Source organism: Atractosteus spatula, chromosome 2, assembly GCF_055471065.1.
Source record: "Atractosteus spatula isolate fAtrSpa1 chromosome 2, fAtrSpa1.hap1, whole genome shotgun sequence".
In the NCBI taxonomy this organism is placed as follows: Eukaryota; Metazoa; Chordata; class Actinopteri; order Semionotiformes; family Lepisosteidae; genus Atractosteus; species Atractosteus spatula.
This window is the reverse complement of record NC_142707.1, coordinates 6,733,949-6,758,059: the sequence shown is the minus strand read 5'-3', so window position 1 is coordinate 6,758,059 and position 24,111 is coordinate 6,733,949. Positions and strand designations below refer to the sequence as shown.

Sequence of the window (24,111 nt, the reverse complement as noted above, 5' to 3'; positions counted from 1 at the left end):
TGTTCGTTTTCAATCAATATTTGGGCTAGGCGCCATGTTTAGGTTAAATGCTCACTGCATGTGGACGCTGTCTTCTGTGTGAGAATCTACAAACTCTGTGCAAAGTAGCCAAGGCCGGTTGGAGCGAAGTGCTTGGCTGGCATGGAGACAAGAGCAAGACGGGAAGAAAGGCTCTCAGCGCTGGTGTGGCCGTTTCTTAACGTGCTGGTTCAGATCAGCCTGTAGAATGCTGGTCTGTTGCCGAGCTGAGTTCGCTCCTGTAGAATATTTCTGATTCACCAACCGCTTTACATTAGCTGATTTCTTTGCACATGTAACCTGATTTGGTGACTTGTAAGCTCTGCCCTGTACCAAGCTCAGAACAGCCATCATCAAGACAAGGCTCAAGATCTAGCCGTTTGCTTGCGCTCAGTAGACATCCCCAGTCTGATGCAGCATGCCGGGCAGGCTGTACTGCCCCAGAATGCTTTGTTTTCCCTGCTGTTGAGTGGATTAGGCTGTCATTCAGTTTGTATTCAGTTGGTGCTGTTTGGTCCCATCTCCTGGCAGTTGTTGTGTTATTTTAATGGAGTGGGAAATCAAAACTGACCTTCGCGAGCTCCTTTCAGTGCAATGCCTCTAGTGAAGTCGCTGTTTGCTTCTGGTCCCCTGTTCTGACCTGCACACATGCCATCGGACTCTTAATAGATAGAATTTACTTCTGCTTTTTACCTTGTAAGGAGCTTTACAGTGCAAAAAAGAATGCTGTATTGAAAAGAAAAACAAAGTAGAGTATTTGTCTTTTAAAGGAGTTGCTAAGTAACACCTGAGAGGGGAGCTGCATCGGCAGGGGAGCAGACCTGATAAAGACTTCGCAGTCATAATGTTAATTTTGCTCTATGTGTTGCTGCACGAAATCGGCCTCTGCTTAGATCTTGCTCTTTTCCTCAGTGCTGAAGAAGAATCAGCAAACGCAAAAATTAGATTTGGATTCTTCAGTTCTAACATGGTTAATTTCCAATGTGCTTTTGTTTAAGTTAAAGCATCGTACAAGACAAAGGCAAATGCAGTGTATTGCAGTTAAATTATAAACACTGTTAGCACAGATCCAAAAGATGAAAATTATTGAGGTGGTTATAAATGAGATTGGAAAATCTCGGTCTTCTCCTGATGGTTGTGTGCAGCATCATGAGGCAGCACTGCAGAAAGTTGTCCCCCGCAGAACGAGGCCTTGTTTTCGGTGGTGTAAGAAGCCTGGCATTAGTAGATCTTAAACTGCGAACAAGGATGTACTTGTGCAGTAAATCCTGCAGATAATTGGCGATTAAGATCACTTAAGGCCTTAAAAGTAAGAAGCAGAATTTTGATAACCCCCTGCTGGCTTCACAGCGAGCCAGTACATTCTGTACAATGCTGGAGTTGTCATTTTCACATTTTATGTTTGCTTTTTGCTGCTTTCTTTCGCTGTTTTTTTGAGTTGTTCATTCCATTCCTCATCCCACAGTACCTGCAAATGAAATGGCCCCTCCTTGATGTTCCGGGCACAGCGGGCCTTAAAGACTCCCGATCTCCTACCCCAGGACACTTAGTGAGTATATCATTCTCCATCTGCTCTTGTGGGCTCCTGCTGTTCTGTTTCTTTGCCTCATTTGCCTTTTCAGCAAAGGGGACCGACGGAAGTCCTTTGACTTGACTGGTGAAAGTGCTCCATGACAGTCTGTGGTAAAGGGTGCTATACCCAGTAAAACTTGAATTGAATATGACAAGCTCTCCAATCATTCTCAAAGGTTTTAACTGTTAAAGTGTGTCTGTTAGGGGGAGTGATAACCAGGCCTAGTTGATTTTATTAAATCATTCCGGAAAACTTAATTTTCATAGAAGAATAGGAGACTAACTGCAGGCAAGCCTTTATAGCATTAGTGGTTTTCTTGTCCACTTTCTGCTTGTTGCAGTTCGTTTTATAATTCATTTAATGTTTTCTTTCTGTAATGCAAAACCATAAATTCAATTAAAAAATAGTAAACTAACAATCAGCAATTTTAAAACTGTTAATCCAGATTCCCAAGCAAACCTAATTTTCTGCAATGTATAAAATCTAAAAATCCAATAAATCAGAACTCATGTATCATAAAGGGAAGCTCTGTAGTGCCAATTAGTGAATATGAAAATTAACAATGAAAGTTACTAAGGACCCTGATATTTCAGCTCACAGCTCTATCTTCCAGAAGATCAGGCACTCTCTGATGGTCTCTGATCTCAAGGTGTTTACATCTCTTGAGGTCTACCAGTCTGACTTGTGAGGCTGCGGTACTTCTGTATAGGTGCAGCCTGAGTTCAACCAGTTAAGGTGTTTGTCCAAGTGCAGGATCAGCTTGAAGATTCTACAAGCAGAGAGGAAATAATTGGTTCAGTGTCATGAAGGATAGAGAAGGATCAGTTGGCTAAGGATTATTAATTTACTATGAATGCTTAAAACATTATAATTTTAACTCCTAAGTGTTTTATTTTTAATCATCTAATCATCTGGGTCAATTAAACAAATTACTGGTATTAAACTGATTTTGTTTTAAAGGAGAAATATGGACAATTGCTCTTAAGTGAGCTCTGAATATCCCATCAACCTGTCTAGTTTTGACTTCAGTGTTTGCAGTCCGTAGTCAAAAATCAGAATGAAAACCAAATACATTTCCGTTAAAGATAACAGGAAGGACCACAGCGCAGTAATCGGGTCAACAGGTTTGGAACTCAACTAATATGGAATATTCTGAAGAAAGAAGCCAAAGGTATATTTACCAGCCAGTTATTTATACATTTACCAATTTCTTGGGGCAGCCAAGAAAAACCCTTGCAAATTTATCAGAGCTGTCAAGGAAAATCACAAACTAACTGTCAATGAAATGACCAACAAGTGTAAGGGTGATGGTATCAAAATCCACAGTTAGCTACACTGCAAGAGGTGAACCTCTCATTAGCCCGAGCACAGAAGAGCCAGATTAGATGTTGCTCAGAACTAAAAAGATGAGCCAGGAGAGTTTTCGTAGAAAAATATAGTGGACAGCTTATCTCAAGATAAACCTTTGCCACTGTAACGTTAGGGTTAAGTTGTGGTAAATAAAACAACTGCAGATGCTCCAAAGAACACCATCACCTCTGGGATGACCGGTGAGGGTCATGTCATGGCCCTGGTATACAGGCCTTGGAGGCTGCCTCACTTGATGTGTTGGTGATGTAACTAATGACGGTGGCAGCAGAAGCATCCTGCAGTTTCCAGAAACCATTTGTCTGCTTATGTGCAAAGAAATGCTTCCATGCTTGTCATGCTCCACCAAACAGCCAGTGCAACCAGGCAGTTCACCAGGAGAAAAAAAGTGGAAAATCTTGAGACCGGCCAAGCCAATCTCCAGAATTAAGTCCAATTGAGCAAGCAGTTTACATGCTGTAGAACAAATTGAAGTCGGAATGGTCCCAGAATAGGCAAGAACTCAAAGTGGCTGCAGCAGTGGCTTGGCAAGGCATCTCAGTAATTACACAAGGAGTCTGGTAAACTGCATGAAGTCTGCACACCACTGAGTTATTCCCTCAACGCAATATGCAACCAAATAATTTCTTCATCAAGATAACTTCACCACTGAAATTTAAAGTTTGTGTACCTTTACTCGTGGTCATCACTGCACTGGAAAGTATGCTTTTGTTATAATATGATCAAATGCACACAAGGAATTGCCTAAACGTTGTACATTGCAGATGTTCTTATTAATCTCATGGTCACACAACTTCATCACTCCTGGCTGCAGAGCACGAATAAGTTTGGACTTTGCTGCCATGAGGAGGGAACTCTGTCAATTTCCAGTTGCAAAACTGTCTGTTGCAAGTATAGGTATTTACACACCTTTTGTTGCTCAACCCACAGTTGTGATAAATGGTGCTTGACAATGATTTGCATAGTTGATATTTGTGGACCTAATTTGTATATTTGTTAATGCTGTTGATTAAGTAAAGAGTGCCAAAGGATAGTCTAGACCAGCTTGTTGTTTTCAGTGGCACAAAATGTTTTCCTCTGGGATTCCAAAGCAGTTCCATGAGCTACCCCATCCTCTGCTTTCAAATACATTTTCTTCCAATAAGTGCTGACCTCTCTCTGACCCGCCTCCCCTCCACACTGCATTTCTCTCTGCAAACAAGTCCTCAAGTCTCTTACGAAATTAGGCTGGCAAGCTGTTTTTTATTGTATTTTCTTAATACACACCATTATGAAAGACATGCACCCGCAATATGGAAGAACAGCAAATTTGGAAGGAGCTGGGTAACTGCAATTGAATTAGGGGGAATGAATGGGCCATTGAAGACTTTCTTGATTTGCTTAACCTTTGCCTGGCTTGTCTCCGCTGAGGGGATGCGCTGTTCGTATCGCTTACCTTCCTGTTAAGAGAACAGGGGAGGCTGTTTTCCATCACTGGTCCACACACATGAGGAAAGGGTAAAAGAGACACATTTCTGGACTCGCTTGAGGTTTTGGGAGAAGGGTGGGGAGGAGTATTGGAAATGAAATTGGCAGAGGCCGATATTGAGACAGCAGGGCACCAGGCCTGAGGAGGTTAGCCTTAAAAGCATATAAAGCATGTGGACAGTACAAGATTTCTCCTTGATGTAACATCTAGGAAGATCCGAGTTAAGCAGCCTTGGCTATTCGAGTGTTTGTTTCTTTAGTCTTTTCTTCATTGGGACTGACCAAAACTTAACAGCACCAAGGTGAATAAAGCAATTGAGGTTCAATTGAGTAAACGTATTGGGAAAAATCAGAGTCCTCTTACCTGTGGACTGGATGACCCAAGGTTGCTTATCATCCTGCAGCTCACAATTTTCAACCCACTGAAGCTCAGCAGGTGTGAGCTTGGCCAGTACCTGGTTGGGAGACCTCCTGGGAGAGCTAAGGTTGCTGGAAGAGGTGTTAGTGGGGCCAGTAGGGGGCACTCACCCTGCGGTCTGTGTGGGTCCTAATGCCCCAGTATAGTGACGGGGACACTGTACTGTAAAAATGGCACTGTCCTTCAGATAAGATGTAAAATAGGTCCTGTCTCTCCATGGTCATGCAAAATCCCATATTAGAAGACTTTTCATTGCCTTTTAACAATCCCCATCTATAAATTGGCTTTATCACTCTGTTCTCTTCCTCACTGATAGCTGGTATGTGATGAGCGTACTGGTGCACTTTGGCTGCTGATGCATCATCCAGGTGGGGCTGCACATTGGTGGTGATGGGGAGGAGTCCCCTTTACCTGTAAAGCACTTTGAGTGTGACCAGAAAAGCACTTTATAAGTGTATCACATCTCAGCTAGACTAAATAAAATCCATCTCATTTCCCTAGAGTCTGTCATGTGACAGAAGAGTGAGTGTTGGGCATGGCAGGTACACACCGCTAAAGCAGGCATTGTGTTGAGGCAGGAGTGACTGAGTGACCAGGCTGGGAATGGGGTTCAGATCTGTGCAGCATTGTGTCAGGCCAGAGTGCGCTCAGTAATCTGAGATGGCTGGGACAGGCCAAGTTCCCCTGCCTGCCACCCGTCTGATTTTCTAATTACCCACCTCCCTCCCGGCGCTTCCCTGCAGAGACTGTGGAATTTATAGAGAAAACAAGAGGCCTGGTCTGGCTGAGCACATACAGGGGCTGAACACAACCCCCATTTTCAGCCCTGCTCCAGTAATTAGAGCTGTGAGACTGGGGGGAGTGAGTCACTGTGGCACATGGATTACAGTTTTGGGGGGGCTCAGTGGTAGGATGTGCCCCATGTTTCAAACTGCGGGAGGTGGACTTCTGAATGGAACAGCTGCTGTTCTCACATACCCCTCTAATAATCTGGATTCATTACACATCACAATATGTAATACTGTCATACTTTTTCAGTTGCTTCTGTTAATGCTCTGATTGCACAGCTACAGTAAATATTTGCTGTGAAAAACAGTATAAAAATGGTATTTTACTAGGCACTGATCCCGGGTCTTTTTCCACCCCTGTTAATTAAAATGATTGTAAACCTGGGATCACTAGCAGAACTGTACAAATCTTTTATTGAGATCATTATTCTTAATTCATCACCTATTTTTTAGGCTGGTTGCTTAGCGTGGAAAGCTTTTGGAAAGGCAGTATAAAATGAATTGGTAAATACCGTCTCTTGGTAGTATAGTGATTCTCTGTAGATAAGGGTTTAGCATGTTCTTAGGTGAATTAACCTGACTATCAAACAAGCCATTTGAAAAAGGCAAGTAGCAGAGCTGTGTTTTCCAGATCGCTTCTCACACAAGACGTCCGTGGCCCTTATGAAGTGGCCGTTTCTCTAGGTTCTTTTTATTTGTAGTTTGTGAAAATGGGACAGGCTGTCAAAAGTCTAGGAAAGGCTGTCCTGTCCCTGTGCAGATTGGATCCAGAAGGCCTGTATGCTAATTGTAGGAGCCGGCACAGTCCGAGCTGCTCAATTATTCAGGAGACAGGTTTGTTTAGCATTCTGCTGGCACTGCTTGGAGGACTGGGTTGGGGGGGGGGTCGGTGCTGTCAGCCCCCTCGTTTCAAAACTGCAGCCTAGGTGCTGCCGCGCCGTGAATAATACATCAAAGCCAGAGTGGGGGCAGGTGATGCATTGTGGGAGAGTGAGCGAGCGGGATTCTCTCTTGTCAGTCCATCAGAAAGCAGTGCAGTTTCACAGAGAGTCCGCTGCTACCATCTGTCCTGTATGTCTTTCTCGAGCTTCGCAGTGTTTTTCAAACACCCTCGGAACAGGCCAGACACAAACTTCAGGCTGGATCATTTGACCCCCATTAGCACACTTGGATTTTGAGTTTTATCAACCAATTTTTTTTTTCTTTGCAGGCCACAATAGTGGCAGTTCCTTTGTGAACCGGCAGATTTGGAAGAGGTTTTTCTAGGGGAGCTACTTAAAAAATCATGCAATATTTGTAGAGCTGGAGGCCTTTTTTTTTAGTAAAGTGTCTTGGATCTGTGTAAATCAATTCTGTGATATTTGCGCCACAGTCTAAATTGGGACCATTTTAACCAGTTTTTGTATTTTAGAGCCAATGCTTCTTCAGGTTGCCCAAGCACGATTTGTGATTCTGCAATCGGAGTTTTCTTTCATAAGCAATAGACATAGTAAGCATGATCAGACTGCATTATGTTAAAAAGGTAAACTGGACAGGTTTCTTCTTGTGGATTGAGTTACTTGTAAAAATCAGTTTGCTGTACTTGTTAATTGATTAACAAACCCAGTTGACTAAATCAGGTTTTGAAAACAAAAATACAAATGCTCAAGCCGTTTTTCTGTCCTTTTTACAGTCTGGTCTTCTGTGAGGGGTGTATCATGGGGAAATATGCCACCCCCATCTTTATCCATTCAGTTTGGGAGCTCCACATTGTTTGTCACTCAACTCAGAGAGTTGAAGAATGCTTGTTTTCATTGCATTGATTGATCAGCCTGCTTCGTAACTGAGAGCTGTCTGCTGCACTAACCCCAGGCAGCCAACTGAGTCCTGGAGGGTCACAGTGTCTTCTAGGGTCCATTCATCCCTGTCTGGGCGGTTTGATCCCAATTTGGAGCATTGCTTTAGAGAACATTCGCACCCTGAAGCGTTTGATTTGGGGGGAAAAAACAGTGCTAGGACCCTCCATGTCGATGAGGTTGTCAGCACACTGACAGGAAGTGCTCTGCATCTGTACATGCCAAATAAAAGAAGTGCCTTAGGAAATATGGGAACAGAATCTGCCTTATCCTTTATAGTTCCTCTGCAGGCTCCCGGGATTCTTGACCCATCCAGATCACCCTAGATCAGGCACACCGTTCTGCCTGTCAGCTTGAGTTAGAGTGCGATGGGAGATTTCCTCACCAAGTTACAGAACTCTCCCCTGTAGAATAGGTATCCCGAGTGACATCAGTTACAGTGATGCGTTCGGATTAAGCAAAAGGGGTCCCATCTGAGTTGTCTCAGCTGTAGTCAGGAGGGGCCTGTGGGTGTGAGAGTTGGGGAGGGGGGTGCGACATTGCATCTTGGGAAACCGGCCAGAATAAATGAGCGTGACTACAGGATCTCACTGCCGCCTGCCAGGTTATTCTCCTCAACAAATAAACTATGTGGTCTTGGCAACCCACACTTCTTTCTCCTGCTCGGGAGTTTTTTTAGGGTGACATCACGTGGAGTATTTTTAGCACGAGTGAGAAAAAGGGCAGAGTCTGAATTTTTTTCAATTCGATTTTTTTGGCCCTTTGCATCTTTATGTGCAGATGTGCTGCTGTCGTGTCTTGTCATGCCTACGTCCAAGCAGCTGTGGTTAAAAAAATCAGTTGCGGGGGCATCTTAGGGTTGTGACCTTATCTTTAATTATTTCACGCATTATGAAAAGTTTATGCATTACGTACGCATTATGACTTTCCGTTTCTTCATTCTTATGCGCATCTGTTGTATATAACGGATGGATTGTACAAAGATCCCCAGATAAATCTAGATTAATTTATCTGTACGTTATACTGTACAATAGCGGGTTAATTCAGACATTATCTCGGTGTTCCCCTTGGTGATAGCAGAAATAATATGATATCTTAAATTATAAGATATACTTCTTAAAAGCATGGGTGGAGAGTCTATATGAAAGTGCATTTTTCTCATGTTACAGTTAGTGATCAGAGGATTTAAAAGCACACATTGTGTTCAGCCTGGTGTACTTCTTGAAGAGCAGAATGAATTTTGGTTATTTGCATGTTGGGATTTTTCAGTTTGGATGCTTTCAGAAAATGTAACAAACACATGTAACAAAGTCTGAGTTCTAAATGTACCATAGTACACAAGCAGGGGGCATTTTGATGTGGGTCTCTAGTTGTGGCTTAAACATCAGCTCATTGTCCAGAAAAAAGTGAAGTCTTACAAGGGTGTATTACACTCCGTACAGACATAACGGTTACAGACAAGGAGGCCGTTTTGTAGCATTTAGCCTTTTTGGTATTTGGTAGCTGAATGATCGTAGAATCTCATCCAGCCTTTACTTGAAAGAGCATGGCTGGGTAGCTTGTTCCAGACTCCCACAAACAGAGCCCCAGGACTTGCGGTGGCTCATTCTGAGAGTCCTGTGTCTTCAGACTTGCTTAGCCCCTCTGTGGCTGTATAAGAGGTTGGTGGACAGTGGCTGGAAACTGGGCAGTAGCCGGTTTGGGTAGGTGTTATTTTATGGGGAGCTGAGGGTGACCTTTGAAAGTGCAATTTCCTGTTTTTGGACAGGGGTCATAAAGGACCGAAAGGAAAAATAAGACAAGTTACTAAAGTTAAATATCTTGGAAATGGTCATTAGTTCCTCTGCAGCATGTTGGATGAGTTACTGTGAACGCACACACTTATTGCATGAATGCATGTTCCTACCATTTAACCTCCTGGCTCACTTGTTTATACAACATTGCCTTGCAGGTTTGTGAACTCTGGTGCTTGATTTTGTTTAGCAACCACACAGATGACACACGTTGTGAATGACCAAGTAGCTGAGCCAGCAAGCCTTTTTTCCTAGATCACTGTTGTAAATCAAAATCTCTTAATGATCTGGCCAGGAAAAAGGAAATGATAGAGCCGATGCAAATAAACGCCATGCTGTTCTGATTTGTGAAGGCATTAATCTGTTGCTGTAAACGATTATTTATCCTAAGCAAAGGCACAGAGCCCTCCCAAGGCACTCGCAGGTGTCTAAGCACCTTCCCCTGTTCAGTGTTAATCATTAAAAAGGAACTGCAGAGCACTGCTGATTATGACTTGAGTCATGTTGTGAATATTTGACCTCAAAAACCTCAGCAATGTTTTAGCAATGATTAGATAATGTATTCATTATCGAGGGAATATGTTCATGAATTATCTTTAGGTTAGATCATTGTAATTTCTGACTGTAGAACATGGTGAGGTCATGGCTGGGTTTTAGAGCCTAGTTATGGGTAGAGTCTAAATCAATTATTTGGGCGGCGCTACATTTGTTTATCAAATAAAATGGCAATAGCTAAATATTCTATATTTAATGGTATTTTGTATCCTTTTATTGTTTAATGCTACAAGGAGAAGCTGCTTTAAAGCAATAGTTTAGGGCAAATTGCAAAACATTTTGCATATCATTTGAAGCTTTTTTAAGCTATCCACCAGCAATTATCCACACGGAAGCAGAAACATTCCCTCCAGAATCTGAGGTATGGAGATATCAGCACACACACAACAGGAGTAAATTTGAAGTGTTTCCCTGGTTAAGTGAAGAGAGAGAGGTTTGTTTTTGTGGAAAAAAATAAGATTTAGTCATTTGTCTAGATGAGCTTAAATGTATTTTTGTCTGAAATGGGAAACTGAGAGAAAAAAAGTCTTTACATAGAGCAGCCTGCAGTTCACTGTGAAGTGTTAGTTTTCAGAGAAAACACATTTTCAGGTGAGGTGTCAGAGGGCTGGCACTAACAGAAATGCACTGAGAAATGCAAAGTTCACAAGGCTTAAATTAAGAGCCTTCCCCTATGGTTTGGATCTGAAACACACAAAAAGGGAAGATCAGTTTGAGCACAACTGCCATGACGTCTGTTAAATACAGAATAAAAAGTATTGTAAAAAGCTCAACACTTATTTCCAGACACCATATATTAATTTCAGAAACATGTGCTGCCCTGTTTTGTTTGCACCTAAGGAAATTTTAAATTCCTTCTCAAAACTTAGTGGGAATGTCTGTCTTGCATTAGATGTGACATGTCTGGTTGTTATCATAGGCATTACCTACTGAATGTGCTGCTACAGTACAGGAAGCCCTTGTCACAGACATGAAGCTGATGAATCTGCCCTGTAAAAACTTGAGTGGGAAAAAAACTAACCGGCTTGCAGGAAGCACATCACTTCGAAATCCAGTTCCTGTTGGGATTGACAAACAAGGCTCGGATTTCTTCGGCATGCATACCACAGATGCCATTTTTCTGGGGAGGGGGGAGTTGAGCAATGCTGAGTTCTTTCTCCAATCAGATCCTAACTTGCCCCCCTCCCCACCAGCACTAGGGCACCCCGGACAGAAAAACAATGCTGTACGGATTGTTCATTTTGTCATGAATTCTTTGCCCGTAAACTGTTTGCATAGTAATTCAACTCAGATGTGCAGAATCCAAAAACATGCTTACTTGAATGAAATCCACCTCTCCACCCATGCTGGCCAAAAAAATCTTGCTTTCTTTGGCTTCCTTCCAAGTTTAACAGCTTGCCATTGTGCAAACACCTCAGCCTGGACCTTCTTAAAAAGTTCAGTACTTACGCAGTATGTCACAGTGTTATTTTCCTCTAACTACAGCCACTGTTACCTAAAACGCCAAAGAGTTTGGACTGTTTTTGACCCTTTTTCTTATCATAACTGACAGAAAGAACCCATCTTCTGAATACGATTATTGTCCTTCAGTTTTTCTTTTTTTTTTACATTGCAATCAGATAAGTAACTGGAGCAATTGGCAAGATTTGATCAACTGACTCACTGAGCCATATAAATTCCAAACAAAGTTTCTCTGTTTTGTTGTATATATTAATTCATTGTTTTGATAATATGTACAATTATATGGATCTGAAAAGGCATTACAAAAGCTAGTGCAGCTTCAGTGAACATGCATTTTGATATTACTGCATTTAATATCTGCCAATTAAGGAGATCTGAACTGCCATCTATCTTAATTGTCACACACGGGTTTCAAAATATTTATTTTCCTATATCCTGGAGGTTGGTCGCCCAAATTTTGTCCAATTCATTAATGCAATGCAGTATGTTTGAGTTTTTATGCCTTACTTTATTCAGGATGAAAGTTCTTTACATTTTGACAGTCATCTGATAAAGACACGTGCTATATGTCTCGAATGGCATATTCAGGGCTTGCGTTCCTTAAACGTGCACTGTGCGCGACATCAGTGTGCATGAAGGCATGTGAATTGGAGTTTTTGGAAAACTGCTCAGAACCTGTTCTGTCCCGGGGTACCAGGGCTTCTGTCTTTTTGCTTCTTCCCTGATCATGAGCTCTTCCTCGCCTGCTTGCACTCCTTGGATTCAATTCAGCAGCAGGACGGCTGAGTCTGCAGCTGACGTGTGCTCTCACACTGATGTTCTCCACTACTCAGTCCTCATCCACACGGTGCAATGAATGTTAGGCAGCGCAGCGACTGCACATGCGTTTAATCTTGAAGCATGAGTGCAGGAAGTTTAGGAAAAGCACATTGGTTCATTTCATGTCACAGGTGTTACAGTTTAAACCTATCAGGCAATCAAGCAATTTTGTTTCTACCACCTACCTAAATGTCCTTGGTTCATATTACCACAGTAATAACACATTGCCTTGGGTTCAGTAATGTGTTTCAGTGCATTTGGCTGTCAACCAGTAAGGAAGACCTAGGCACTCTCGTGACTGTGAATTTCAGCACTTCATGGCCTTCTTTCGAAGATAGTGTTCTTTTAAAGCTCCAGGAGTTTCCACTCCTGGAGGCCTGCTGTGTCTTCTGGTCCTTATTCCACCCTGGACTCTCAGCTTGATTTCGATCATCTGTTCATCTCGTGTGTCTAAATTCTCAGTTTCCACATTGTTACATGGTGCGGGTTATCAGCCGAACAACCCGATGGACTGGGGCTCTCTGGGATCAGGTGGGATTATCACCTGTTTAAACAATTAAGAAGGAGGAGACTACCAGAAAGTAGCCTTTCACTTTTCCTTTTTCCTCTTCATTATTTCTGTGTTTTCATGACTTATTTTGTCCCTTTTTTTCCCTCCCGTTTTATACGCCGATCTGAATGTTTTCTGACACTGGAAATTGCCAGCTTCAAACAACGCCAGCAATATGAAAAAGAAGGGAAAAGTACTGGACTGAGAAGTCTGAAGTACTAAACTAAGACTGCCATGTAGATCTGTAAATTGTTAGAAAGAATAATACGATTATAAAAATGAGCCTTTAGCTTTTTCAACTTTTATTTCTATTCTGGGAGACAGATGTGGCATTATAGAAATTACGTTCCTGGCCTGCATTATATTTCTTTGAAAACCATTCCACCCAGATTGCCATTCCTGAAAGTTCATAACCCTGGTACATTCCTTGTCTTCAAGTTTTACTGTGTCAGTACGTGGGTGACTCCAGAAACTTGGTTTAGGTTTTCAAATACCAAGGACTGCACTTGGGCCTCTTGAAAGCAGGAGCTCCCTAATCAGACTGCATAGAGTGACTGAGACATTCCATTCTGTATGACAGCAGCACCTTTTCCCAGTGCAAAGTCCCCTTTGTCGAGGCAGAGCTCAGTGCTGCCACCTAGTGGGGGGCCTTGTAGTTTGCAAGCTGATGCCTTTTCTATCCCCAGAATGAGTTTGAGTATTTTTAGATATGTTCTATGACTTCATTCAATAATCACACTCCCACTTTTCTTAGAACAAAAAAAATATTGTACATCCTTCATGCTTTGAAAACCCATTTAATGATTTTTAGTTTTTCTCTCAAATAAATGGTCACTCTTTAATATTAATGTTGTCCCGGTTTCCCTAGAGAGCTCTGATCTTTCAAATCCAAAATCAAGTTTTCAACAAAAGGATGTTTGATTTGAAGTAGTTAAATGCTTGTATATGAGTTATTGCTCAGCTGTGGATTGGGTTTGATCTCATTGCTGTCTTTACAGGTTCAATTAATAAGAAATGAAGACTGGTTTAAATTAAGTTCTTATTTTATGTGTGCAATTGCATCCAAGATAGATAATCAAATATCTCTGTCATTTAAGAACATTAATTCCACAATTTTATCATCAAAATTGGTTCAGCTTTATTACCAACTAAAACATTCTATGCAGAATTTTCCTTTTTTCCATAAAGGTGTCCATTATATTTGTGTTTAACTCATTCTGGATGGATGCTTGCTCCTTTGTTAGTGTCAATTATTTATTATTTTAAAATTATGACTACATGGATGGTATGTGCCATTTTCTTAAAGCACCGTCCGCTTGTGAATGTTTTTGATTTCAGAGTACAGAATGTTAATATTTGCACGTTTTTGCTTGAGCATTTCCTTTTCAAAATGGGTTGCAGACATAGGCCTGACTTTATGACTGAACCTCAATCGTTCATCTTTCTCTTGTCTGATGGAAATGTCTGTTAATAACCGAAGGATCTTTCTGTACGGAATGAGGTTTATTCCAGTCTTGGCTCCTGTTTAATAATGTGATACCCTTCATCAGATAAATAAAAATAGGACGTAGGAATGGGCTAATAGTGATGTTTAAAACAGAATAATTGAGCTTATTGTCATAATCGGGTATCTTTTTTTCTGTACTTCGTCATCCAAAATTGTCAGGCCAAGCTACTAAATATTCCTGTGCCTTATCTTTATTATGCTCGATTTTTGTAGCCAGAGCCACTCATTTTGGTACGGTGAGGTTCTCTCTGTGAATACCCATCTGAAAACCTACCCTTCTCTTCATACTTAAAATGCTTGCTACAAATTTATCAGCTCTGATTTTTACACTCAAATTATGTATTCCAAGTTAATTAATTATTGATGGGTGTAATTTCCAATTCTAACTGAAGTGTTGCCCAAAAAGTGCTGGCGCACAGGTCTGATGGTGGAAACCTTGGAGTGATAGGGCAGACACAGATGGATATTCTTTGCCTTAACAAAGCCACCGATGAAGCACAAAAGAGCAGAGTGTGCTGGCGTTTCTATTTTAACCCTCCAAGCGTACAGGGGCATGCTCCATTTTTTTCATTTTTGGGTAAGTCAGTGTCTAGGCTCCGTTCTCTTGGCTCTCTTTTGAACCCAGCTGTTTGCGCGTCTTTATTTGAAACATCGCCCCTCTTTTGCATCAGTTTAAAACGCAGCAGGCCTCGAGAAGTGTTGGGCTCTCCTTGGCTGAATAAAAACATTGTTCGGTTCCAAAGGCCGGTGGGTAATGGAGACGTCGAGCGCCAGGGAGGAAGTAGTTAAAAAAAGGTTAGCTTGCAGGAACAAGACTCCATTCTCCCCTGCCTCTCCCATGTGACATCCCAACTCAACAAGCGTCCCATTCAGCACGGCGGCTGCAGTCCAGGCCAGCCAGGGGGAATCGCAGCAGTGCTGAGCACTGCCTCATGAAGAGAGAGGCGCTGGTTATTATCATCATCATCATAGGCAGGTCTGCAAGCACACGTCTGCATGGGCTTTGGCTTTTTGTGAGCCGTTTGGCACTGCTGGCGGCTATTAAAATAACTAGAATTGCTCAAATAATGACTCCCCTGTTCGGAGGCTTATCCCCCCTCCTGGTTTTGTACATGTCGAGCTCACATCTTTTTTTTTTCCCACTAGAGGGTACAGGGTTGAAGAGCGAGTGTCACCTAGTCGGTCAATTAGTTCAGTTTTTGCTTAATAGTGCCTGACATTCCAAGGTGCATACAGCCTTCAGCTGTTTAATGGTGGCTCCTGTTGAGGTAGAGGTAACAGTAAAGGAGCAGTTGGAGGGACATGCAGAACGTACCACTGAGCAATGAAACAGGAACCAAGCAAATCCGGACAGAACCTGGCACATGATTGAATGATATCGCCACCTCCCGCCCAATTAGATGCTCTTTCCACGTGATCTACCCAGTCAGACCTTTTGCCTGATTTGTTAGTGTCCTGTTTGTAAATCATGCCCTCCTTACAGCTCTCGATCTGGGAGACTGTCTTCCAAGCTCCGGTTTGGCTTTGCGTTCCGAAAATGGTTACAAACTGGGGCATGCAGCAGGCAACGGTATGAAATAATTTATTGCTTTATGAAAAGGAACACGTTCGGCACAGATATAACTGATACAAGAGGATAAAAAACTAGCAGATCTAGAATGAAGGCAAAGTTTGGACTGGGGATCGAGGAAATCGGTCCAGTTGACATCATGAGCCGTTGTGGCCCTTGTTTTTTACAGCCTGTTTGCCTATTTAAATCCAAGGGACAGGATCTCTTGATGTAAACTGCTGCTGTGAGAGATATTAGAGAGTGATCCCTCCCCTTTGGAATACTCCACTGAGCAGTAGGTAGGGCAGACCGTGCAGTGGCTTTTTTGATCTTGGCAAATTACTTCCTTTTTTTTTAAACTGACTTGAGATTCGACCATGTTGCAACTTTCTATGCGTTTTGCAAAAGCAAAGATTGGTCCTTGCAGGAGCACTGCTGCTTAACTGAGAAGGTGAGGGCGCTGTCATACAGATTGCATTCAATCAGGGATTTTGTAAGCAAATGGATTTGAGCTTGGCAGATTGGAATTGTAAGATTTCCTGCTTTCAATAGGCCCCGTAAACAGATTAAATACAGCTGCCTAAAGAAAAGGGGGGGGGAGGGTCAGATTTCTGTGACTCCCCAATTCTCAGCCCTGTTTTCCTCTGCTGGGTTTAACATGCAGTTCTTTCTGTGGTTCATGGCCATTAACAGGCTTGGCAGTCTTCTTTCGATGTTCCTTGGTTCCTTTCCAGATTGCATCATAATTGCCTCACACACGCAAGTGGCAGACCAGTCCATGTTGTTTACTACAAGTAACTGTTAAGTAATTGCGGTTTCAGCTTGTTTGCTAAAGCCCCTCCACCCCCTTTTATTTAGAAGCAGGTAAACATAACTAGGACCTCCTGTTTGGTTCTCTTTATAGAAAATCTCTTTAACAGTCCAAGGGTTTGGGCGTGTCTGCACACACTGCAGCACACTGTTGACGGGTTTGCTGCCAACAGTCCAGATTTGTTTTAATGGAAAGAACCATGATTTTAAGAGATGTTTTCTTTTATGCACGTTTGCTCCTAAACGCTCGGAAGCGCTCTGCTTCTAAGGAATCCACTACTACCCCATTTCCCAGAAATTGGCGCTCCCATTTTTGTGTTTGTGTCCCACGGCAAAAACAAAATCCAGCAGCATAATAAAATTGTGCAGGTCTGAGCTCGGGACTTGTCATTGAGATATTAATGGTTGATGTTGTACTATAGGACTTCAGAAGCCTATATTATCCTTAAACGTGGATCACCTTCCCCCTTCACTCAGTGACTGCTTTTGAGATCATTGGTTTGCAGTTTTCAGCTGTACATACCTCTCCTCCAGATCTCCCTTCAGTGTACACTTTCTCACCTGCTCTGTCCTTTGTTTTCCTCCTACCTCCCTTTCTCTCCCTCACACCCAGAGAAGGTCAGCAGCTAAAACATTTTTCTTCTAATTTCAGTCTGGATTTAACCTTTCCTTGCTCCAGTCTTTCACAGCATGATCAGTGAGGCCTGAACTCATTTTGATCCATTTTGACCTATTGGCTGTTTCTCTTCCAAAGTCCTTAACAAAGCAATTTGGAAAATCTGCTGGACTCGGTGTCTCGTCAGCTGGTGCTGTTCTAAGCTTGGCTTGTGTTGCAGAGCCATTCATATGTGGGTAAACGCAGTACTGGAGAATCACTGGTTGGAAACCGATTGCAGTAGGGGAAGACCTTTTAGTTTTTGAAACCTGGCTTTAAATCTTTCTGCATGTTTTTTGTTTCTCCTCTTGCAGTCAAACAAGGTCCCAGTGGTTCAGCACCCTCACCACGTGCACCCGCTGACGCCCCTCATCACCTACAGCAATGAACACTTCTCCCCTGGGACTCCTCCTTCACACCTCTCCCCAGAGATCCTCGACCCAAAGACAGGTGGGTCTGCCAAAGACTGCATGGTACCTCCATCCAGGTGTCTTCCCCCTGATTGATCAACTCAGTGCCACACTTCCATCTCGAATTCCCCCATTGCCATATTCATTACTTCCTGGATATTCTGCAGCCGACAGTGGACAAGACTCAAGGGTTTGGAGCATGGAGAGGAATGTTTCAGTTCATACACAGTGAAAGAAAGTCCTGCATTGTGATGACTTAACAAACAGCTCAAATTGAAACGAAGCCCATACCACTACTGGAACTGCATTTGACACTCAATACGCACAGTGTAATTCCTGTCATTTACAGTGTGTAGCTACAGGGATCGCACAATTTAAAGGTTAAGAACATTTGAGACATTTATCTTTATTCTGGTTTTCTTTAAATGTCCTCTCTCAAAACAAAAGGGGGCAGAGTGGTGGCACTGTGGCTAAGGATCTGCGCCTGTGGCTGGAAGGTTGCCGGTTCAAATCCTGCAGCCAGCAGAGGAATCCTACTTCATTGGGCCCCCGAGCAAGGCCCTTAACCCCAGCTGCTCCAGGGGTGCCGTATAAATGGCTGACCCTGCATTCTGACCCAAAGCCTCTCTCTCCCCACCTGTGTGTCTCATGGAGAGCAAGCTGGGGTATGCGAAAAGACAAATTCCTAATGCAAGAAATTGTAAATGGCCAATAAAGTGATCTTATCTTATCTCTTGGAAAGGTGCACAGGGAGCTAGTCCTTAATACTCTATGTAGAAAGAATAGTTTCTGAAGTCTACCTGATGGTAAGAAAGTATGCATTAGCACTTGAAAACTCCCAAGAGCCACTAAACTAAGCAAATGAAGAGGAAGAGTGTGCAGGATAGACAATGTTACAGTGTGGACAGTAACTTTCCCTTTCACAAGACTCATCCTTGTATTTTGGGGTTTAGAGGACTATGCTCTATTTGCCCTCTCTCTCTCTAGGAATCCCCCGGGCGCCCCACCCCTCAGAACTCTCACCCTACTACCCTTTGTCACCTGGTGCCGTTGGACAGATCCCTCACCCGCTGGGCTGGCTGGTCCCACAGTAAGTCCCTGCTCTCCGTATGTAAGCCTGTCACATGCTCATCACCTTCTGTCTGCAGCAGAGAACATTCAACCAAATCAGTATGACATGTCTATTAGAGTCAGTTCACCTCAGTTTCAGGTTTCTCATCTTCTGTGTCTAGCAGTCTAGAGGTTTGATCCTCCCAGAGCCTTATGACTCATGGGGCACTCCACCTTGTGTTATGACACACTACATAAAACAATGGGATTTTGAGAAGTGAATAACTGGTGTCCGGTTCAAAACTTGGAGCATTTGTTAATAAATAAGGCTCAGAAATGCGCATGTTTAATTATTGTGCATTTGACTTTCTGTGATGGAACAACCCCTGGCAAGGTAGAACTGATCTATAAAGTACAATTGGCTCTCCACCTATATAATTCGGTTAGACCTAAAACACACATTCTCAAGTTTGCATGTACAATTAAATGAAGTTAATGCTTGGCTTGTGAGTGCAAGATCAGAACTTTGCAAAAAATAAAGAGAGAAAAGACTCTCTCTTCATACTAAATTTCTGTGGTCTTTCCTGGTTGGAGCAACAGATTCTTCAGCATAATACTTAAGTATTAGTGTAATTGACCAGAATTGTTTTAAAAGCCAGACTGCCCAGCAAATTATACACACTTCCTGCTGCACAATCTGATCTTCTGCAGATTGCCTTGGAATCGGTACAGGCAGTGAACATGTGGCTCACAGTGTCCCCAGGGTACTGGAGGCATAGAGGTTCTTTTTTCCAGGTGTGTGTAACACACTGTGCAGACCCGTACGATCCGCCTGGGGTTTAGTTTCACGCAGAGACCTTGGATGTGACGGATCGCGACACGGGGTCTTCCTCCTGTTGGCAGTAATCAAGTACCCAACTGCTTACCGAGTTTCAGACTCACCACTTACTAGCTGATCTGACTGTTCTTCACAGCACATCCAGCTGGGATCTGCCCACTTGTTATAGGTCGGTACAAATCATTTGGAGTCTAGTATTCAGATATGCATGAACTAATACACTCAGTAGCAGATAGTAGAACCAGAACCAGAGGGCACAAGTGGAAACTACATGGAAGTGCATTTAAAAGTGAGAATAGGAAGGAGGCATGACTTTACCCAAAGGGTTGTGGGAGTATGGAACAGGCTACGCAGCCATTTGGATGAAAATTATACTTAAGCTTCATTCAAGAAATAGCTGGAGACCACACAGGTTAGGTGGGCTGAATGTCTTCCTCTTGTTTGTAACCCTTCTTATATCGTCTTCTGTTTTGTCCAGAAGTTGTTGGGGTTGATTGAGAGGGGTAGGTCCTTTTTGGATTCTTTGCATAGCTGATGTTAAAGGCTTAGATCAGACTTCTTACATTTCTTCCTCTATCATTGCACTGGTGCCTTTCATTGTGTGCGTGTAAGAGTTCTAATTCTGAGTGAAACATTTCTCAAGAACAAAAAAAAAATCACTGAACAGTGCTGTATGCCACACAGTCCTTATATTATGAATGGTCATTTTGGAAACTTTCTTGGTGGAATAAGTACTTTTATAAACAACAGGTTGTGCATGATCAAACAAAGTGTGGAATGTCTGAATATCAGAATGGAATTGGAAGGTATAAACTTTCAAATGCATTGAATAAAAGGTCATTTAACAATAGTCAACTATAAAAGTAAACCCAATAGTAATTTGCGGTGATTTGCTGTTGGCTCTGAACACACGCAGAGCTGAATCTTCATCCTCATTTCCAAGTGGTTCATAAGACACAAAAGAAATTGTTAATGCCAGAAAACTCCTCTGCTTTGGCCATAGATATAAAGAGAAGAAAAGCTAATTTTGTAAAATCCATTTTTCTCCAGGGACTAGGGTTGAATCTCTTGTTTTTGGATTGGCCTGAATATAAAGGAATAGAAAAAACAAATATTGTGGCAATATAAGAGAGTTTCAGATGGCCCTCAGAGATTGCATTGCAGTTACACTCTTCATTCTTGGAACTATTTCAGCATTAACAGCCATTTTCCATTTGGGCTGAGAGCTGTGCAGTGTTAATCAGGCATCATCTCCCTTTGTAAGGAAAACCACTGAAAGATTTTTCAGCTCGAAGGTAGTTCTGTGTACAGGCTAGAATTATGGGACCAGGCGACCATTTTCTGGGCCAGTGTGAGTTGAATTTTGACGGATTGTTATTTTTTAATTAGGCAGCTCAAATAAGAGTGCCATCAAGCTATTGCAGTCAATAGCTTTAAAATAATTATCCATTGCTTTTGTTTCTGAAAGAAGGCCTTGCGTCAATCAGTTCATAGACTTGCTGGTTAAACTATGGAACTCAGACGCTGGGGAGCCCCAGTTTAAGCGTATTACAGGCATGTTCAAACAGTGGCGGTAGATCACGTTAAGCCAATAAGCTAACCAGGTAAGTAACTGAACTCAGAACCAAAACCAGAGGTTTCACAAGAATAAAAGTGCAGGTCTTTGTTCCAAGAAGCTGGATCTCAGCAGAGTAAAGTAGCCAGTGTTTATCTGAGGAATGAGTGCCAAGAGGAACAGCTGACTTGGGCTTTCCTGATTGACGGGGGTCAGGCTGAGGGATGGATTCTGTCACTCGGCACAGTTGGCCCTGTTTTTGCTTCAGGCAGCACCTTGAGGGATCCTGGGGGAGGTAGGGATCAGGCCAGAGGAATACCTTGTCATCGCCGAATTTGCAAACAGGGCTTTGTGTGCGTCTGTGTGAGGGCATGTATAAGGATTTGGCTTTCTGCATTTGTTATAAAAAGTGAAAAGCTGATGACCTAAATTGAAACATTTTTTTTCTACATAGAAACTCATAGATTTACCCTGTTCCAAGCAAAGTGAATCGATTTCATTATCTTTGACGTTTATTTTGGAAACAAAAAAGCTGTTTGAGAAAAATGTACATCATGTGAATCGCTTGAAACTGGAATTTTCTCCAATCACAGCCGTACCATGTTAATGGTCTAAACATACACAGTCTTGCAACTGAGAAGAGGTGGATAAGAGAAACTGCCCTGTTTGTGACGAAGGTCTCACTGTGTCTCTTGTGTTCTGTGCTTTGCCAGACAGGGTCAGCCCATGTACTCCTTACCCCCAGGGGGGTTCAGGCACCCCTATCCTGCACTGGCCATGAACGCATCCATGTCAAGGTGAGTCACTTGACCATCTCCTCTTGCCAGCCCTTCTCATTGAATTCCTTCTAAGAAAAGGCAGAACCAGATTTATTACATATGTGTTAAAACATATCGGCTTGTGTGTTGAACCAAATATGTACAGACATTTAAGAAGAGAGCATGGAACTAGTTACCCAGCCATGTGGTTGGAGCCAATACCCTGGCTTCTTTCAACAAATGGCTGGATGGATTGTTGGAATGGTTAGCAATTAACTACCAAACAGGCTAGACAGGCCAAATGGTCCCATCTGTTTTTATGTTCATATGAGGTGGAAGTATGCGACGCTAAAGGAAGAAGGTGCCGTGATCACCCAAACACAGGAGACAAGGTGAAACAGGTCATAGAACTAGAAGTGTCATCTTTGGACTAGCGTTGGGAAACTCGCCTGGTCGAATTGATAATGTCTGGAGTGGCGGTCCTGCAGTGGCCTCCCTTAGATTTATTTACATTCTTTTGAAACAGACACAACCGGCAACAGCAAGCCCCAAACGTTTCGGTACCAATTAGGTACTGCACCACCGCCTGGTGCTCTTGTCAGCACTACACCATTCGTTTGTCCAAGTTCCAGTCACATCTGCTTGGCTTTGTAAATCGTCTATCCCGATGACTATCCTCCTCAATTGCATACCCTTGCCATTCATTTACTTCCAAGAGATCAGGGATTTTTGCCAGTTCCTTACTTCTTTTATAAAGACAGAAATTCATAGATGTTTGATACATGGGGTAGAAAAACAAAAACAGATGAAGGGTCTTTTGGACGAGAGAGAGTCCAGGGTAGGTCTGTAGTGATTGCACTACTCATTTATTTGTTTCACTGTATCCTGTTTTTGACATCTTTCACAGTTTTCACACCAAACACGTGTAACTTTTAAATCACCTTTAGTCCATTGTCACAAACTTGGGGTCAAATACATTGGTGAAAGTTCACATAATTGTATGATTTGTCACTGTTTGACAAGATGGGACTTTTAGTTGCACTGGATGGTGTTATTAGTTGGTGTTACCTTGATGAATGGAAGGAAATGCAACCTATGTTCTGCAGAGGAAGGTTCTTTGTATTTTACATTTACATTTGTAATGGTGATGCTAATGACCACTGAACAGCTACCAAAAAGCCAAGCTTTGTAAATCTTGTAAGTTACTAAATAAACCCCGGGTTTCCATGTTTCAGTGTAGAAACAATTGTGAAGCAATGAATGTGAGAATCCGAAATATGTACTGAAATTAGTTGCAAAATCTTTGGTCAATTTTTTTCAGCAACCTACGTAAGTACTGTAAATGTAAGTAAATATGGGACAGATACTTTTTTTTACAGTCGTGGATGAGAGGCAGACTTTCTGCTGTCAGACTATTTCCAATAACAAGAAAATGCAGTTTCAGTTTGAATGCAAAGAGGGTTTTATTGTCTCAAAGGGAGGCTGAAAAACTATCAGTATTCTTTAGTGATGGTGAAGTTCCTTAGTAACCTTAAAGATTCCCTCTCTGAATAAGTGGTACAAAGTTGTATTGGAGTTCTTTGAAATACTACTTTCCTTGGTGTCTGGGCTTCAGTGGTGAGAGAAGGTGCCTCTTGATGAAGATAAAAGACTTCACCATCGATCTGTGGAATCGAACTTCATCTAAACAGACGTGCGCTCTAACCGAGCCTTCTACGCTGTTAAAAAGCCCAAGTTAAAAGAAAAAGTGTGCGTCTTACACCAAGCTGTGGAGATTTAATTAGGCATATTTTTAAAGGGAGTTGGTTTTGTTTGAGGCTTCATTTTAGGGAATTGAAGAGCATAAAAACTCGGAAAAACCTACACTCATTTTTTTTCTCTCCTCTTTAATCCAGTCCTAGTAGTTATCCCATTGAGCTTGGGGGGACGATCCACAATTTGCAATTAAAAGACCACCCAAACTACACTTTGCTTAATTACATTAACAAAACTTGCAACCATGACAAAACCATGCACAGTAGAAAATAATAAATGGCACAAAAGGAATTAACAGCGAGAGCTACAAAACCTCATATATTAGTAAATGTATTATAATCAGCGTAATTCTTAATGTTAGGGCGGATTGTTCCATAGAAATTGGAAGATCTTAACTGAGTTTGGGAGGGATGAGACAACAAGCCACTTTCTCTCCAGCTGTTCTAAATCATAATCATTCCTGATGTCATTTCTCTTGAGCTATATCATACGCCATTACCTCTTTACACATTTTGTCTCATGCATCTCTCCTCTAACCCATCTCACCCTTTGCCGCTGTCCCTTGGTTAACTCCTCACT

General features: G+C 42.3%; 1 protein-coding gene across 2 annotated transcripts in view; it reads left to right on the top strand.

The window, feature by feature from the left end:
• The window catches only part of tcf7l1a (transcription factor 7 like 1a), a 63,489-nt gene that overhangs the window by 31,790 nt on the left and 7,588 nt on the right, over window positions 1-24,111 (top strand). The window contains exons 4-7 of one of the 2 annotated variants that reach the window (XM_088908652.1): window positions 1,484-1,567; window positions 17,481-17,616; window positions 18,564-18,666; window positions 21,733-21,816. In XM_088908652.1, the coding sequence (XP_088764778.1) occupies window positions 1,484-1,567; window positions 17,481-17,616; window positions 18,564-18,666; window positions 21,733-21,816 (407 nt within the window). The remainder of the gene's footprint in view (window positions 1-1,483; window positions 1,568-17,480; window positions 17,617-18,563; window positions 18,667-21,732; window positions 21,817-24,111) is intronic. The other variant, XM_088908653.1, reaches the window with a different exon arrangement.